The following is a 19,685-nucleotide window of genomic DNA, read 5'->3' as shown; positions in this document are numbered from 1 at the left end:
TATCGCACCAATGTTTTTGAATTCTTTACAACATTCTACTTTGTCATCTACTCTTTGTCTTTTATTTCTGGCCCCGGGCGTGATTAAATCTCTTGGCACAAAGTCTCGTCTCGCGGGATATGAAAGTATTTCTCTGAAAAAGTCATGTCTCGTCCCAGGCTAAAAAGACTCGTCTCGTCAGAGGATTTTTTTATGATAGTAGAGAGATAATGTATAATATATTATTATTGTTTATTATTTATAGACAATTTTTATGTTGTTATAAATGAAAGTTTATTCTGTGCATTCTTTTATTTTGTTTTTGCACTTGAGCTTTTGACCTTAGTAAAAGTAGCTTGTCAACCACAGAAAGAGGAAGTGTTAGTAAAGGCAGCAAATTAAAATCCAAACTAGGAAAAATGAGTCTTGCCACCATGAAGATAAAAGGTCCAGACTTTAAATGGTAAACTGGAACCATTGGTTATCTTCTTGCATGCATGCATCATGAAGATGTACTGATATTTTCTGTCGAAATTACATGGACAGAGGGGGTCTAGGGGTATTCACTTTAGCCCTGATAAGCTTTGAAAAGTCAGCTTCAAGCAGGAAGCAAAAAGAATCTGGAAGGAGGAGAAGAAGGGAGAACCAAGAAGACCCATAAAGTAAGATGCAGAAATGTAACCTTAAGAGACTCAAAGTCACACACATTGGGAGTGTCAGCTAGCATCATCTATGACAGCTGCAGATATAACCAGGTTGTATTTTTGATTTTGACACACACATTTATTTTTATCTGCTTTCACTTTTTGGTGCATTGTTCTCAGGGTATTAGAACTCTTGTGTATTATTTTGACCTTCATTTTTGACATTTGTTTTTGGCTCTGGGTATCCAGTATTTTTTGAGTGTCTGGTTTTTGACCCACAGCTGACACAGCTGAGTTTGAATGTTTACCACGAAAGAATAACTTAACAAACAATACAATTGAAAATCTTTAGGAAAATCTCAAGAAGTGTAGGACGTGGTTAGCTTAAAAAATGTAGCTGCTGCAAAGTACACAAATTATGTGGACCTCGACTTGATAAGTTTAAGTGCAGCAAGTAGAGCCAAAAGTCAATGAAGAACTAAATGGGGTCTTTTTTTCTCATTTACAGATGCAGAAAAAATGTAATAAATGTAGCCTAAACATTTTTAATTATGCTTCATTGTCTTAGGCATTATGTATCATGCAAGCAGCCATGTAGGACACTGAGTAATTTTGTGACATTGTAAGTTGGTTGAAGTAGCTAAATATCCATTACTGACTCTGAAGAAGCTCTTCAAAGTGGGGATTGTAAAGCATTACAATAATAAAAGAAAATTATACTGATTACTTTCCATTTGCATTTATGAGAACATCATAGCATAAAACAACAATCAGGATTCAAAAGCCTAGAAGTGAATCAGAACAGGATCAAATACAGGTACCGTAAAACTGTTCAGAAAAATGTTTCAAGTACAAAAAAAAGGATGATGGGATAAAAAAAAAAAAACTGTTCCAAAACACTGCTGTGAAGTAGCTGTGGCTGTTTTAGTAATGAAGCTAATAAACTAACCATACAAAATTCTAAAAAGGAAGTGAAGTGCAAAAACAGTATCTGTAAAATACTATACCATTGTGCAGTATGTCTGGAAGGACACCATGCCAAAAATGAGTGCAGGTAAAATAAACAATTATTCTTTTACGATCAAATGCCAGTCTTTGCCTTGCATCCTTTTTCAAATTAACTCAAATTGTACTTGAAAAGTTGCATTCAATCTGACCGCCTCAATACTTACCATCAAATACGAGAGCAGACCAAGCAGGGCAGAACTGATTCAACTAGATGCATGAGCAACATTAGCTCAGAGATACTCTTCTTAAAATGCTGCCTAACATTAAAATCATTAGTAACAGAAACATCGTTTTCTATTTATTGTGATACAGCCCATTCCTTGTCAATTAAATAATAATAAGCATACAGTATGGCTTATTCAAATTGGCTTCTAATTTGATTTGTTTGGTTTTTTTTTTGATCCCTTGGTTTCTGGGTTCGATTGAACAATCCTGCAAACTGGTTCATTTGCACCAAGTATGAAGAATGGACTAACATTGATAAACTGATCTTTCTGTTGCCCACTCTTCTCTCTTTCAAGCTTTCCTTGCCATTCAGTGGTGTGGCTAGGGGTGGGTGGAGGAGGCGGTCCACCCCAGGAGACACATTTTTGGGGGCGGCATTATTGGCCAAAAGGCTCAGTACAATTCGTGTAAGTAACAGGGTTCAGAAAAATATCACTCATGAATGAAAAAAGTAGAATTCTCAGATTTTTATCCACAAATGCTTCAAAAATAATTTTCAGATTATCCTTCTGTGACGGCATCAGACACAGCAGTTGAAATTTATGAGGCAATAACAAAAATAAACAAAAACATTACACCGATAATAATTTCTAGAAAGATAAACAACTAATTTACAATTTATAATTTCGTTTCATTATCAATCCGAATGTATTCTTGCTCTGCACAATAAACCCCACCTATCACTTGTACACTACACTGGTTCTGGTTTTCACAGTGTACTCTCTATATATAAAATCCTAAGCCTAAAAGTGCAACGATTTTATGTGATGTTGTTTGTACCGCTTTTAAATCAGGCTTATTTTAAAACCTACATATATATGTTTAGTATAATTCTTTTCAGAATTTATCAAACTTTAATGTGATGTTGTTAGATTTCCATCCATCCATTTTCCAAACCGCTGAATCCGAACACAGGGTCACAGGGGTCTGCTGGAGCCAATCCCAGCCAACACAGGGCACAAGGCAGGAACCAATCCCGGGCAGGGTGCCAACCCACCGCAGTGTTGTTAGATTTTCAGATTCTTATTCAGTTTTTAAATTATAAACTAAAAAATATCAAGAACTCGCGTCCCCGCGAGACAAGACTTTGTGCCAAGAGATTTAACCATGCCTGGGGCCGGAAATAAAAGACAAAGAGTAGGACAGCTGCTGTACAGGCTTTTAAATGTTAAATGCAGATCACATGGTACAGCAGCAGGTCAGCAGCTGATCGAGTAAAGAGGAGGTTAAAACAAACTGTATTTGTTTCCCATTGTATCACAATTTAAGAGGGGTTTCGGAGGAGCGACCGCGTCTCCTTGGGGTGTGTTCAGCCCCCTCTTCACAATGCGAGCAGCAGAGACACAAAGTGCCTGGTTCATAGTGCAGGCCGGGGGGTTGGCGAGCGAAGCAAGCAGGGGGCAAACCCCTTAGTTAAACTAACAATTAGAACACGGCTTATCAATGCGTCTATACTATATTCTTGTCTAGCTGATGCTTATAAATAATTATGTGTGAAAAATTATTGCTGTTCTTCTATATATGAATAAATCTATGCAAAATTTATCTTCATTTTTTTCTATACATCATTTTAATTTTCTATTTAAATAGGTTAATATATTCAGATATGTTGGTGGGCGGTAAATTGAAGTACCGCCCCGCCCCGAGCGGCACGAACTCTTGATACACCACTGTTGCCATTCCTTCCTGCTACTCTGATTCAAGTTTGCTTCATTTTCTGGAACGTAGAATTTGGCTTTGACATTTCAATTAAGTAAAAGGAAGATGCATTTTTTTCTTTATTGTTATCAAATGTTTTTGGAGTTTCAATAACATTAATGCACAATATAAATAATTACATTAACAGGTTTCACATAAAATGAACAGTCAAGAGAACACAATTGCAAAAGCAGTAATAAGACTAAACATATAGCCCACACCCACATAATTTTACCTGTTGAAAAGACTACAAGAAAAACAGATTGAGCAAAACCTCAGAGGGAACTGCCACTCAAATGCCAGGCCTCACCAAATCAGGGTTTAAGAAGCAGAAAGAGAAGAGCAACAGTAGAATTTCCATAAGAGCACACCATTTTGTAATATATGAAGTGGACAACCCTTTGATTACTGCCTCTGAGAGTTCTTGGAGAGTAAAATTGAAAAATGAGGATTGCCAAGAAGTGAAGAAGATAGACGCATCAGATTTCCAGCAAGAAGCTGAAAATGTCTTCACAGCTGCTGTGCAAAGACAAAAACAGCCTCTACTGGAGAGAGGTGTGAGAGAAAGAGAGATGAGAGGTCCACTAAGAGAAAAACCTGAGGAAGGGAAGCAATATTAGCGTGAAAAACTAATGAGAGAAATCTGATGATAGACAACCACAAAGTGGATACTGGAGAGGTACTCTCAAAACATAAACCATAGGGACAATAGGGATCAGTGGCCAGACCCATGACAAAATGCTTTCCGGAAGTAAACTAAGTGTGATGAGCAATCCTAAATTGAATTTCTTGAAGGCTGGGATTCTTAGACAAAAATAAAATACTACTAAAAATAGATTTTCAAGAATGTGGGCATGTAGAGGGGAGGTCAAGCTGCCATAAAGAGACAATTAGTAAAGGTCGATATGAGGCTCTACACAGACGAGCATATAGAGATTCCCACAGGTCTCGAGGTAGAGGATCAAGAGTTACAGAAATTGTGAAGGGGAGGGGTAGGAAGATGATTAGGTATACATTGCAAGTTTTGAGAACAGACCTTAGTTGTACATAAAATAAAATAAAAAGTAGATGGTGTGATTCCAAACTAAGACCTCAGGGACTGAAATGGCTGGAGCCCAGCCTCATTAAAAAATTTGACAAGAACTGAAATGCCAAGAGAAGCCCATGAGGGGAATGAAATGGGACAAACAAAGACACATCTAACGTTGGCTGGCAACTGGAAGACTGCTACTCTGATTCAAGTTCATGAGGAGCAGCCCTAAGCCATTCTAGCTAAAACAGAGGGGAGAAATGAAATGCAATGTGAGTGTGAATTGCTGCTTTTGTTATAAAAAAAAGTTTCTAAATTAATTTATTCTTTTAAATGTATTTTCAACAACAATCAAACATGATTCTCCAATATTTCTGAGAGCCCCTGTCAGTCAAAGGCCCTTTGTCACCCTAACTCCCCCCTTATGGCACCACTGCTTATAGCCTTCCACTTTCAAGGTCAGATAGTACATACGTAAACATGTTGGGCTGGAGGAGAAGAATGGAGTAGCCAAAGAAAACTGACATAGTGACAGCGATTGGACAAGAAATTCAAGTTCTGGACACTGGACTTGTGAGGGAGCAGCGCTAACCACTTCACCAGTAAAGATTGTTAGAGAAGATCTCATGTGTTCATTCTGCTGTAAAAAGTAAAAGGTCGCTAAGCTGAAGACTTTAATCATTCTTTATGGAGATATGGGTCATATAAAAACCATGAGCATGATATTTGTGAAAAGAAGCAAAATGTATAGCTACGAGCCGTATCAAACAGTAATGGGACATGTAAATCTGTCATCCCACTCTGTAATTGTGTAAAGCATGTATATTACTGCAATATTTAAGACATAAATACAGATGGCATATTGAGGACAAGACTCTATTTATGGAAGTGCTTTAGAAGAATCTTTAAATCTATTAGAATGACCCATATGTCTTTATATTTGGGCTTGAATCAAGAAAGCCAAAAAATGTGTTTACTGCAAAGGACCTACGTGGAGCATTCCACACGATGGTTTTACTTACCTTTCTTCTAATTATGAGATTGAATATTGAGCAAAACATTGCTCAAGCTGATATGCAGCTTTAAAGGTCATGATGTCATTCATGACACAAATTAACCATTCAGTCTGATTTATTTGCTAAGTCTGAAAACTAAACCGTTTTCTGTGGCACTCTTATCAAATGTACAGTACGACACAGTTTAACGAGATTGAAATAAAACATACAGGAATAGGGGTCTAACAAATATGAGATACTTCAGAGTTGTTACTAACTTATTCTTCCAGGTGCCAAGATGGTGGCAGGCTTTTACTGAAGCTTTGGGTTCTCTATCTGTTTTTCTTTGTGGTTAGCAGTTTTAACTTTTTTTAAAAACAACAATGTTAAGATTCAATGTGATTTGGCAACTGGCTTGTTGCTATAAATTAAATAAGTGGATTTTAAATTGATGATATGTAGCCATTATCACAAACCTGAGCATCAGCTTGTCTCAAATGTGACAAGCTGTGAACTTGAGAGAAGTAACAGGGAGAGTGAAGAGGATCTGAAGGCTACGTTAGGTCTTCAATGCCTGAAAATTTAAGAGACTCTTAGGAATACAAAGTGGAGTATATCAGATGTTCCTGTAGTGTTCTAGTAGCAATTCAACTCACTAGCTCCTAAGAAGCTTGTGGTGGACAGCCGTGGCCCTTGTCCAGCTGGGACTCCTTTATATTGGAAAGACTGGGGGAGAGAGTGTGCACCGTGCATTATCTCCCTGGACTGCTAAATGGCAGCCCCTTCCTGGGTTGCAGCGATGCTCCGGTTTTCCACATGGAATCAAGGGACATGGAGTCCCTTTTGGGTTCCATGGGTGCTGTCACAGGGTGCTCCAGGGATTGGGGAGCTCTACTTCATGGGGCTTCCACCTCACCTGGAAGTGCTTTCAGTCTACATGTATGGAAAACCAGAAGTATTCCCGGGTTACAGATAAAAGGAGCTGCCTGCCTGACATTGAGGAGCTAGAGTTGGCAGGTGGAGAGCATAGCTTGCTGGAGGAAGAGTACAGGAGGAAGGAGGGACAGATACAGAGAGAAGGAGGACACAGAGAGAAGGACAAAGAGCTGTGTCATTTGTGTAGTATTTGTGCTTTTGTAACTCTGCTGTGCAGGTGGGAATGTATTGAGAAGAGTTTCCCATAGCTGAATAAAAGCACGTATTGTGCTGGACTTGTGTTTGCATCTCATTGTGTCAGGTTTGGAGAGCTGGAGCACCCCCTGCAGGCCACAAGCTCTTTTACACCTGATCAGAGATGCAGCTTATCCAAAGACAGAAAGGGCTGGCTTGCCTCCACATAACGAGGAATGTTCAAATACTTTCGAATAAGATGCATGAAGTACCTGTCACACCTCATGGCAAGTCACCATGCGTTCAGGTACTGTGGCATTTTGTGTATTGCAGAAAACTGGTTTAACTTCTTATTCCAGATGCCTTTTTAATGCTGGTTGGATTTAATCTTATTTGATCAGAAGGAGTAGAAAAAAGACAGAAGGGGGATTGGACATCTATGTGAATGGGCAATGGTGTAAAAGTAACCACATTACAATTAAAACTAAAAGGTTTTCTCATCATGTCTCTCTATTATAAAAAAAATCTAACTAAGGATTTTTGGCGAAGGAGAAGAGACGTGAACTACTCGGAAGACAATTTGAAGTCCTGCAACAGTCACTTTAATTTGCTCCCAGCTCTTTAAACAACAACAAGCGACAACCAAAACACACAGCTCACCAGCAGTAGAAAGCCAGCAGATGATCCGACCGTTTCTCCTTGCATGCGTTCAGCCACGTGTGTCCTGCGAGAAAGAGATTTAACCATGCCTGGGGCCGGAAATTAAGGACAAGTATTGTTTTTACAACGTCACGCGAGACAAGGCATTGAGACATCATTTAAAACAAGTCCATGGACATCTAACCTAGCAGTTGTTGGATTGCTTTTGGCAGACACGCTTCATGTGCTCCCAGCTCTTAAAACAACGACAAGCGACAAGCAAAACACACAGTTCGCTAGCAGTAGCAAGCCAGTAGATGATCCGACCTCTTCTCCTTAGCGTGCATTCAGCCAGCAGCACCCCCCCTTCACAAGGCGAGCAGCAGAGACACGAAGTGGCAAAAGGACAGCTGCTGTACAGGCTTTAAAATGATCGGGCAGTGAGACAAGCAGAACAGGCAGCTCGCCAGCAGCAGAAAGATCTGACGGCATCTCCTTAGTGTGCGTTCAGCTGCACCCCCTTCACAACGTGAGCAGCGTTATACAGGGTATGTCCTGCAAGAAAGAGATGTAACCATGCCAAGGGGCGGGAAATACAGGACAAGTATTGTTTTTACAAAAATTTTAAAGTAAAAGTGAAAATAATGCATATGTCAATTCCCATGAAAATAACAATCTCTTTTAATTGTATATCCGGTAAGCCAAACCCGGGGGGTGGGCGAGCAAAGCGAGCAGGGGGCAGAGCCCCCTAGTATTTCTTTAAAATAAATGTCCACTCTGCAAAGGTGTATATATATTGTTGCACACGCACACATAGGGAGCCATTTTAAGGTCTCGGTAAAGTCAGAACAGCACAATCCCAGTGTCAGGTAACACGGTCAACATTCTCCTTCTCCCCTATCATCTGCAAAAACATGATAGGACCTGTTCCTTTTGTGCAACCCAGAAGTCCCACCTCTTCTACTCTGGTAGATATTTAAGAGAATTTCATCCTAAAAGTTGGAGGTCAGTACTGAACCCACCCGTGAAGAGGACAGAGCCCCTTCAGCGGGTGCAATTTAAGATTAAGAAAGCCTTCTTAGGACGTGTAGTGTCCAGATTATTCAGGTTTGGACTTCTTTACCTTGTCTCTCACTTTTCTTACAATATTTATGTATTCAGTAGATCTATTAGAGAGCAGCAAGTGAACTGTTCATTCTACTAGAGACACTCTGACTAGGAATTGAAATTCCCAAGCTTACATACTGTAGATATAGACAAGGAAGACATCTAAAAAGTAGTAAATCATCAGTAAACAACTTTTCACATGATTAAATCCACACTATCTTTTAATTGACGCCAGGTTCCTTCACAGTAATCCAGACATTGAAATATAGGTTGTCAAAATTCATCCACATTACTGCCTAGTTGCATCATACATCAGACAAGTTACACCATCCTTATTAATGGTTATATTCCTCCTTCAACAAACAGGGACTCAGCCACAGAGATCATTCACTGTGTTACCAACACTTTAATGATGAACCATTCTGACCCTGGGAACTTTGGAAAGAACAAAAAAAAACTTCCATGTATGGGTCATGTTCCAATTGTGGACAAAACAAGTTGGATCTGGATTATTTAAATGTTAAATGCCTTTAAATGAAAACCTGTGGTACAACTGAGAAGATGTAACCACTGTCTGATCCATCTTACTCCCATCCATAAGCCTGTTACTAGACAGCAACAACTTCACCATTATCCAGGCCAGACGTTCTTCTATGTGTTTGTTGGTTTGTTATAATATCTATGTTTCTTTAACTTCTGTAATGTGTTATCTATCTATCTATCTATCTATCTATCTATCTATCTATCTATCTATCTATCTATCTATCTATCTATCTATCTATCTGTCTGTCTGTCTGTCTGTCTGTCTGTCTGTCTGTCTGTCTGTCTGTCTGTCTGTCTGTCTGTCTGTCTGTCTGTCTAACAGTGTTTGACTGTATTCCAGCGTAGGTGTTTCTGTAATGTACAGGTGAGCAGGGCAGTGTAGAGGTTAAGACCCTGGTCAGATGAGAAGGTTCAAATCTCACCTTTATATTACCTAATTGTAAACAATTGTACTGGAAAATAAAAGCAGAGATGAGTATTACGTGGTCAGTTAGTGAGAAAATATATATATTCTTAGGTATGAATGAAGCCATGAAAATGGTGGATAAACATGCAGGTAGACATGTGGACTTGTGGGCAAAATAGCACATGCTCAGTTCTCATCAGGTAGTTGAACTTGTGAGCAAAGCATCACAGACTTCATTACCTACAACTTTAGCTGTAGGCAAAATGTAACAGACTCTGTTCCCATTAGCCAATTGATTACATTGAAATTTTGACAGGTTATATTATGCTCAGGTCATTGGACCAGTGGACAAGACATCACAGGGTTGTTTCTTAATAGGCAGTGGTGTTCATTCTATCTGCAATTTGGAGTGTTGCTACTTGCCTCTTAAAGCACACGAAATTGTTTCCCGTTCATCATCGGCATTCATTTTGCACTCTCTTAGTCTCTTGCTAACCTTTCTAATATCAGTAGTCCATTGTCCTGGCTCATCCCCTAACAGTCACCTAAGTGATTTATTTTGCAGCCTTTTTAAAAATGTCTTTTAAAGGGTTGCACGATGAAAGGCTGCCCCAAATAATTTTCCGAGGGGTCATTTTCTGATTAGTGCTATTCTGCCCATCACTGTGCCACTCAGGCTTTCATCCTCTGTTCTGCCTTCTTGATATACTACTGCTCCGTTGTTCCATTATGCCAACCCAAAACTGATGATAACATTCACTGAATGAGTGCTGTATTTAGTGCTTTTGTGAAGGAATCTTTTGATGTACCACAAAAACCACTCAAAGCAGACAGAATGTAACTTTCTAACAGTTTCAAAATAGGACTGCAGCAAAGATTCAATTTTTAGAAAAATAGCTGTCTGTTAAATGATCACTGTTACGTATAAGCGGTGGTAGCAAAGAATGAATAGCTATCAGCGGAGACAGGGAGTGTCACACAGAGAAGAGGGAGACTTCATATCGAGTGGAGGTAGACAATAAGCTGCCTTTCTTAAATAGTCATGGCCAGATTTTTTGTATTACCAAAACTAAAGGACTAAATAAAATCCAGTATCAGAACTGAGAATCCTTTTTTTTTATTAAAATCAAATAACATTCCATACAAGCAAGTCAAGTTTAACAACAAAGTCTGAATCCAGAGAAAACACTCCAAAAATAGCTATTGGCTAAATCCAACCACTGCAACTTTAAATGTGTTGCTTAAATATCTGTAACTCTTGGTAACTTTATTCCAACATATGGTGCATCACAAGCATTAACACGTTTACAAATCCCATACCAAATGACATATAACAGGGACATATGTATTGCAATTATCATTCCAACAGATGGTGCATCAAAAATATTTGTAGCAATAAAATGCATTACTAAAATATATTTTTCATTTTTCAAATGTAAAGCATTTTATTATTACGTGCATTGCAAAATATGTGTACTGCAAATATTAACTCTGAGGTCTACATTGATTACTTAGATTTCAACCTGTCTTAGATGGGTAGCACAGCTACTTTTAATCATTATCCACAACACTATTGAAGTTGTTCTTCACTCTTTTGTGTTCGACTTTTGTTCTCTCGACATGAGGTTGTTTTAAAAGTGCCCATTGTGTTAATTTTCCTTGATTTTGTTCAGTCCTCGTCAGTTTCTATTTACAGAAGTAATCTGATGCTGACATAAGCCACATTTACACTGTTATGCTGATGTGACCAGATTCTGTTATTTACATGTTTGACCAAGATCAGATTTGGTGTAAACACCAAGAAACACATCCCATTTTAAATTGATTAAATGAAACTTGCTATCGCATGTGATACTGAATTCTGTTACAATTCCCATCTGAATTTAAACAGTCAGATCACTTTATGGTATGGACCACTCATGAACATATTCACCCAGAACTGTGGAAGGAAAACCCATGCAAAAAAGGCGAGAACATGCAAACTCCAAAGAGACAACAACAGGACAACAGATTTAAAGGCAGTTGTATTAGCCAACACACGCCATTCCTCCCTGATATTACACAGTTTACTCAATGAAAACGCCATTAACAGACATTTGGATTTGAACCCAGCATATGCAGGCTTGAAAAGAAGAACGTGTAAAAAATAAGTAAGACTTTATGCCCAACACCCTCCAAACCCCACCACATCAATCAAGATACGTGATTCATTTGCTCCCTTTCTGGATTTCCAACTATAAATATGCAAATATAACAGTTTATTCAGTATAAATACTCATTTATCCTGTGATATTTGCACACATAGGGAGAACATGCAAACTCCACACGGAAAGCAATTGGATGTGTGATTTAAACACAGGGCATAGCATTCATGAGGCAGTGGTCTTAACCAGTGTGCTACCATTCTGCCGCAGCACCACACAGTTTATTCAGCATAAATGCTTACAAGCCTGTCACTTACTCAGTCGTATCACTTTATCACCTGACCAGTGATCAGCACACAACTCATCCCTTGCAGGTCTTTTATGCATTTAGCTTGTCAACATGTTTACCAGGAGAGCATGTCTGCAAAAATGCCAGTGACTTCTCCGACAGCATGCTTGGCATAATTGCTTCATTCTCTGAATGGGTGTGCTGCTTTTAGTTTGCTGCTTGTTTGTGTTGCCTGACATGCTTTACTGGATCCATTTCTCATCACTTAAGAAATACCACATTATTCATTTGCCGTGGTTGGTCAGAATTAAAAGTCAAAGAGAAGATGCTCACCAAGATGACTGTCAGGCTTTACTGACGGATGCTGCTCTCCATTATTGTTAGTTCAAACTGTGGTCTGAAGCTTCACTTTTGGATGAAGCTGATGCTTATGCTGAGAAAATAATAAAATGACATTGTGCTCATTGTGGATCTGTTATGGCTTAGCCAGGGTTGAAGCCCGGGTTCACATTTATTCTTTATTTCATAGTTTTGTTGTTTTATAAATATTATTTGTCTTTTTATGCTGTTGATTATGTTCATGGTTTTGCCAATGTATAAAATGTCATTGTTTTGCTTTCATTGTGTTTAATGATTATTCTTTGTATTTTGTGGGTGGAACCTCAATAGGCAAAGTCACCCTGACATCACTACTGAAGGACCCCCAAACCCAAACCCCCCATCCCTACCTTTATATTTCAGGCTGGGTAGAAGGTCCTTCAGTGGTTCATTGACACTCAAACAGTACATTACTGAGAGTATTGCTTTTTCTGATTTTCTGGGATTTGTTTGCTGCGGATTGCTTTTTAGGCAAACCTTGGGCCTCATTTTTATCTTTCTGTCATTTTTGTGCATCAGTTTTTTTTTATTCAAATAAACTCCTTTATTTATAAAGCTTTCTTGTTGGACTTGTCTCTCTAGCCAGAGGTTTGATGGTTTCCTTTCCCTAGTGAGGCATTTTGCTGTATTTTGGGAACATTTAAATATTTTTGAACTCATAAGACCAGTTCTCCATTTTGGGCATCTGCAGGCCTAAATCTGGCTATTGAGTTTCGAGTCAGGCTGCCTGGGGTAAGGCCTGGTTTGTGGGTTTTGTGGAGGCCTCACTCCCTTTTTTCAAGGCCTCGTGTTTTGAATATTTTTTGCATCTCACTTAAAAGTTATACTTCCTCATCCCACTACATGGATTCCAAAATCAAACATTTAGAAATATGTTTTTTGTTTCTCTGGTTTTTGAACTCTGCAACCCTTCTGACTTTGATTTTATTCCGCGATTGTTAGCTTTGTTTCCTGATAGTTGTTTTCTCGGTTCTGACCCTCACTTCAGTTTTGGGTCTATGTCCTTTTCTTCCAGTCACCCACTGAAATCTCGTGCCTGCTGAGCATAACACTTCTCACTATTTTGAGCACACTGTTCATAACAGAATCGAGAAAAGTGTCATGTAGTTCTACTGTCTGTAGCATGACAGCACTGTTGAGTTTCTGTGATTCACATACTTTTGTTACGCTTCAAAGTGCAACCAAATTTAATTATCAAAAACTTGATGTCCAGGCTGATTACAGCAAATGACGCAAATCTGCTGTCCTTGCAAAACACAGGGATGCTCCCCAAGACGTTGTTTCAGCTTCACTTTATAGAAAGTAGACACCAGTTGTGAGCTGCTCTCAGGAATTGTTTTCTCTTTAATAAATGCTGAACCTAGAGAGGGATCTGCTATTTAAAACTTTATTATTGTCAGCACTGTCATGCAGTTTTGCTTTTGCACATAAATGGGATGATCCAGAGCTTCAGCGGCACCTTGGCTACTGAGCTTGGTAAACAGGCAGAGTTCATGAGGCGTGCTACATACTTTTACAGCTGAATATATTTAATCAAAGTATGCCATCATCAAAGTCCCCAATGGATACTCAAGACAAAAAAGGATTAAATACAATGGAATTATTGGGTTTAAAATATCACATTTCAGGTTTAACTTTTCCTAGCCATTTGGTAACAGTACAGCCGATTTTGCATTTGTCCAGTAAGGCAGAGAAGGTAGAAACATTAACTGAAAGCCTTGCAGTTTACGAAAGCATAACTGATCCAACTTGTTCAGAAAAATTCATACATAAAATTAGCAAAACATAACATTCTTAAATCCACTCCGTTCGATTGAGGTCCACAGTGGCCCCAAACCTATCCTGGCAGGACCGGCCACAACACCAGCTCCAGCTCTGGATGGGATGTCTGTCCACTGGAGACCCCATGCACCTGTGACCCACCCAATTTAGAACAGGTGTCTATGGGGAGGAAAACTGGAAAACAGCGAGGGTACATCAACAAGGACACAGTGAGGGGATGCAGACTCCACACATGCAATGAACAGACACGGGGTTCACACACAGGATCTATGAGGCAGCAGGACTAATCTCTTCAAATCGTGTATTTTTGATCAAGAGACTGTAATTAACTGGTGAATTTTAAGGTCATTGCAGAAAAGTAAATAAAATGAAATAAAAACTCCATGACAGACACAATAGGATCTCTTACTAAGGTTTAACCAAGGTCCTGTAATACATGGCCAGCACCCAACCAATATAAAAGATAAAGAAACTTCAAATAAAGTCTTAAAAATGAGTATACAAACACATATTTGTAATAAACTGCTTAACCAACTCTGCCCAAGGCAGAATGAATTCACCTGAGAGCTCCCCAAAGCTGTCCATGCCCCCCTCATATCCACCTGGTCTCTCCAAATTCATAAACAGTGCCCACCTGTGTGCCAGCAAATGTACCCACTTTAGACTCCAGATTGCCAAATACATAGTCCCTGCTAACATATGCAGTGTGGCCATGATCAGCCACCTCTACTACAGACATATGAAACAACTGGAATTCATGAAAGCAAAATTAGATAAATGCAAGCTAATGCAGAAAATTGTGACTTCAGAAGATAAACCAAATCAGCGAAACTGGCAGCTAGAGCGTCTAATCCCTGAACCTGAATAAAAGTGAAAACAAAAACAATATGCAACTTCAAAAAAGAAAACAGATAAAGAAGTAACTGCTTCTCTTTCATTTTTTACTCTATTGTGATTTACTGTAAAAAGTGTAAACGTCAGACACATTAACCATTAGTTTATTTACAACACACAAAGGAAATCACAAATGTGAGACTGAATATCAAGGTCGACCAGGTTTAATATGTTTGCCTTCAGATTCTTTTAATTAACTTTGCTTCTGATTGATGTTGTATAACAATCCATGCATCTTTTCAGCACACTTGCAGTCCCTTACAGAATGCATCACAAAGTAGAAACAAAGTGTGGATTGAGAGAGAAGGAGAGGGGTTGGGAGCATGCGCTGATTACCACACATTGCCGCACCCACCGCACGACAGACCACCCGGACTGGGACCCGCGTGCAGCCGTGCAACACCTCAGCGTCATACTGGAACAGTGTGAGTTTTTTTACAGTCTGGATTGGACACTAGTCAGTTGTTAGGATGTCACACTAAGAATTTCTGGGCCAGTTAGTGTCACCAATTGACCTACGGGTGAGACACATGCTTGGGATTGTGGAAGGAAACCAGAGACCCTAAAGGGAAGCACTGAGGAGAGAAAGTTTTGCGCAGCCATTGGCCTGGCTGTGAATTAAGCTGACATGCCTGGAGCTGCAAAGGAGTAGCAGTCCTACTGCTGTCCTCCTCTTAACTTAAGCTGGATATGTTAAAGTACAATTTTCCCATTGTAGATCATTAAAGCATATTTATCTTACGATATATACTACTACCCTATTTCCAAAAAAGCGGTAACACTATGTAAAATGTAAATAAAATTAGAATGTGATGAATTGCAAATCATTTGAATCAATATTTTATTAAAAATAAAACAAAAACAAGACATTAAGTGTTGAAGCCGAAAAATGTTATTGTTGTATGACAAATACATGCTCATTTTGAATTTGATGCCAGCAACACGTTTCAAAAAAGCTGCCACGGGGCAACAAAAGAATGGAAAAGTTGTGTAATGTAAAAATATAAAACACACCTGGTGGATCACCTCACAGCTAATGAGGTTAATTGGCAACAAGTCAGTCACATGATTGGGTATAAAAAGGACCACCCAGAGAGGCGGAGTCTCTCAGCGGTAAAGATGGAGACGAGTTAGCACTCTGTGAAAGACTGCACCGGCAAATGGTGCAACAATTTAAGAATTATCTTCCTCACTATAAAATTGCAAAGAATTTCAGGATTTCACCATCTGCAGTGCATATTATTTAATGATTCACAGAATCCTATGAAATCTCTGTATGCAAGGGACAAGGCTGAAAATCAACATTGCATGGCCAAGATCTTTGGGCCCTCAGCTGGTACTGCATTAAAACCAGACACGATTCTGTATTGATAACCACCGCATGGTCTCAGGTACACCTCCGAAAATCATCATCTGTGAAGACAGTTCATCTCTGCATCCACAAATGCAAAGTAAATCTCAACCATGCAAAGAAGTAAGTACTGTACATATAAACATAACCCAGATACACTGCCGCCTTCTCGGGCCTGAGTTCGTGTAAGATGGACTGAAGTGAGGTGGAAAACTGTCCTGTAGTCTGACAAATCAAAATTTCAAATTCTTTTGGAAATCATGGACTTTGTGTCCTCAGTGCTAAAAAGGAGAAAGACCATCCGCCTTTTTATCAACAAACAATTATTGCACGTAGCATGGATAGCTTCCATATATTGGACATTTAATGCTGAACAGTATATACAGTTTTTGGAGTGACATATTCTGACATCCAGACAACATCTTTTTCAGGGAAGGCAATGCCAGATCTCATTCTGCGCATTTTATAACAGCATGGCCCCATAGTGAAAGAGTCTGGGTGTTAAACTAGCCTGTCTGTCGACAGTTGAAAACATTTGGCACCTTGTGATTTAAAATAAAGACACAGGAGGCAATAAAATATTGAGCAGCTGAAATCCTATATCAGGCAAGAATGGGGCAGCGTTTCGCTTTCAAAACTACAGCAACTGATCACCTGATCAGTTCACAAACACTTTTAGAGGTTTGTTAAAAGGAGAGACGAGGCAACATAGTGAGAAACAGGCCCCAGTCTGTGTTGCTAACATCAAATTCCAAATCAGCATATATTTTTCATAAATCAAAAAATGATATGTTGTCTTTGTAAAATTTTCAATTAAGTATTGAATTTACATAATTTGCAAGTCATCACATTCTGTTTTTATTTATATTTTGCACAGTGGGCCCCCTACTTTGGAAATATGCTTGTATATGTATATTAACTTCTATAACTATCTATCTGCTGTTTTGATAAACTCACAGTAATTTAGGATTATCCATCCATCCATTATCCAACCTGCTATATCCTAACTACAGGGAGCCAATCCCAGCCAACTCAGGGCGCAAGGCAGGAAACAAACCCTGGGCAGGGGGCCAGCCTACTGCAGGGCACGCACACACACACACACCAAGCACACACCAGGAACAATTTAGGATCTCCAATGCACCTAACCTGCATGTCTTTGGACTGTGGGAGGAAACCCACGCAGACACGGGATGGACATGCAAACACCACGCATGGGAGGACCCAGGAAGCGAACCCGGGTCTCCTATCTGCAAGGCAGCAGCGCTACCACTGCGCCACCGTGCCGCCCTCTAATTTAGGTTTATCCATTATCCAACCCGCTATATCCTAACTGCAGGGTCACGGGGGTCTGCTGGAGCCAATCCTAGCCAACACAGGGCGCAAGACAGGAAACAAACCCTGGGCAGGGCGCCAGCCCACCGCAGTAATTTAGGTTTATGTAATAAAAAATAGTGTCCTGTTGCATAATGTCACTTGATGCCTTTGTAATTTAATTCTTCAGGTGCTTTGTCAATTGTCTTCCTTGATGGACAGTAATTTCTCACATAAAATCTCATCCCTATCAAGTATATTTAAAGGATGAAGGAACCTCAGGTATGTCTACTTTCACTTGTAGAACGTTATAACTCATATTGTTACTGCTGAACACAATGAGGGCATTCTTAGATATCAATTAATTGTGAGGCGCAACAATGGATATTCTTAAAAATCGAAACATCAAATGGACACTGACACTTACTTTTTGTACTGTACTGTGTAATTGTATCCTGGGTCCTCACTTAGCTTCCAGTTCAGAATATTCTCCAAATTTACAGATGTAAATGCCACACTCTTTTTAGGAAGATTATCTCCATGTACAACAATGATCCCTAAAATTAAAAAAAAAAATTACAAATCAGATATGAAGGAAGAAATGCAATTCAGCATGGGTTTACATATCAACTCCAGTAAACAAAATCGCTTTTGATTTAGAATATACGGTTTCTCCTTTGGTAAATATTATGAGCATACTCTGTGGGGTTATTTTTATATGCTTTAAGTTCCACAGTATTAATCAATGGTATTAAAAGGTCAATTAGGATAACTAAACAGCCTAGGTGTGTAAGATAAGTACACACAAGCTATTGTGTAAAGGGAATGAGCAGCAGTAAGTTTGAACAAGATGGGTGTAGGTAATCTGCTAAGATAAAATGTGGCAAGGACGTGCTTTACTTGGTATGGGGCAGTGTTTAGATTCTGATAACTTTTAGTCACATATGCTGGAAAAGGTATGGGACGAAACCTAGAATATGATAACTTTAACTCATGTCTACTGGAAAAGTAAGGTCATAAAAGGTGTAAGTAATATATTAACGAATCATTGTATATATTAAATATGTACAATCATAAATCGGCTTATCTCATGTAGCCACTCTAAAAGATATAAAAATGTGTGAATCACTTTGTTCGGGAAGACACTCTGATCAGCTTTCTGAAAGGAGGCACTCCCTCTTCGAAGAGAAAATAAAGATGCATTGATAAGCTTCCTCCTGCCTGGCTGCTTGACTCATAAAAAGAGCAGTATTGTATAGTGACATCTAAAATAAAAATAAAGCCATGACACATTCAAAGAGCAATACTGTCAAAACACACTAGATTTAAGTTGGGCTTTTAGGGCTTGCTAGTGGAGCTCTTAGTCACTTACTGCCATAAAACACAAAGAACTCTTTGTTAAGATCTTGTTACGTAGCCATGAGCAACTGTAGTGACCCCCTATTCTAAATGTCACTGGTGGTTGTAAGTCTTAATAAGATTTAAAATTCATTAAAAACTTCTTACACAGCAGCAACAGCTAAAATGTCTTTGGTGCTTTGTGTTATTAAGTGAAGCTCTTATCACAAAGTAGTATTTGACCAATAGATGCTCCTAGATAAAGCTTAACAAACAATATTTTTCTGTGGTTTCAAGTCCATTTGTTCATTAACTCACTTACAAACACACACACACACACAAACACACCTATATATTTATATATTTTGCCTCGCACATGTGCTGTGGGAATCTGTTAGAGGTTCTGTGCAAGAGCGAATAAAAGCCTTAGAATGGAGGAGGAAACTTCAGAGGTGGGGTGACATCACCTCCGGCCCTGCTCAGAAGTCCCGCCCCCTCCGGTTGTGACACGATATTTACAATTGAAACACCCAGAATTCGGCATTCATCAACCCAAAGGAATATCAAAGCCTTAAGAAAAAGTAATGGACAATCCTGACTTCTTTCTTGTTTTCTTTGATTTCATTTGAAATAGCACTGTTGCCTTTTCTATTTGTTTTGTTTCAGTTCATCACAATATACCATGTATATCTTTTTATTAAGTGAACTTGTAAGTTTCGGCTGCGGCAGATCGATCCTAGTCGCCCTATCCAAGGGCAGGACTTGCTGAACCTTATACAAAGCTGGTTCTGTGGAGACTCTTTCGAGCACA

At 39.1% G+C, this 19,685-nt stretch overlaps 1 protein-coding gene across 1 annotated transcript in view; it reads right to left on the bottom strand.

Annotated features, from left to right (window-relative positions):
- The window catches only part of LOC114665400 (interleukin-22 receptor subunit alpha-1-like), a 94,163-nt gene that overhangs the window by 65,146 nt on the left and 9,332 nt on the right, over positions 1-19,685 (bottom strand). Inside the window, exon 2 of the mRNA XM_028819944.2 lies at positions 17,964-18,093. Coding sequence (XP_028675777.1) covers positions 17,964-18,093 — 130 coding nt within the window. The remainder of the gene's footprint in view (positions 1-17,963; positions 18,094-19,685) is intronic.

Source organism: Erpetoichthys calabaricus, chromosome 14 (assembly GCF_900747795.2).
Source record: "Erpetoichthys calabaricus chromosome 14, fErpCal1.3, whole genome shotgun sequence".
Lineage (NCBI taxonomy): Eukaryota > Metazoa > Chordata > Cladistia > Polypteriformes > Polypteridae > Erpetoichthys > Erpetoichthys calabaricus.
This window is presented reverse-complemented; position numbering and strand designations above follow the sequence as displayed.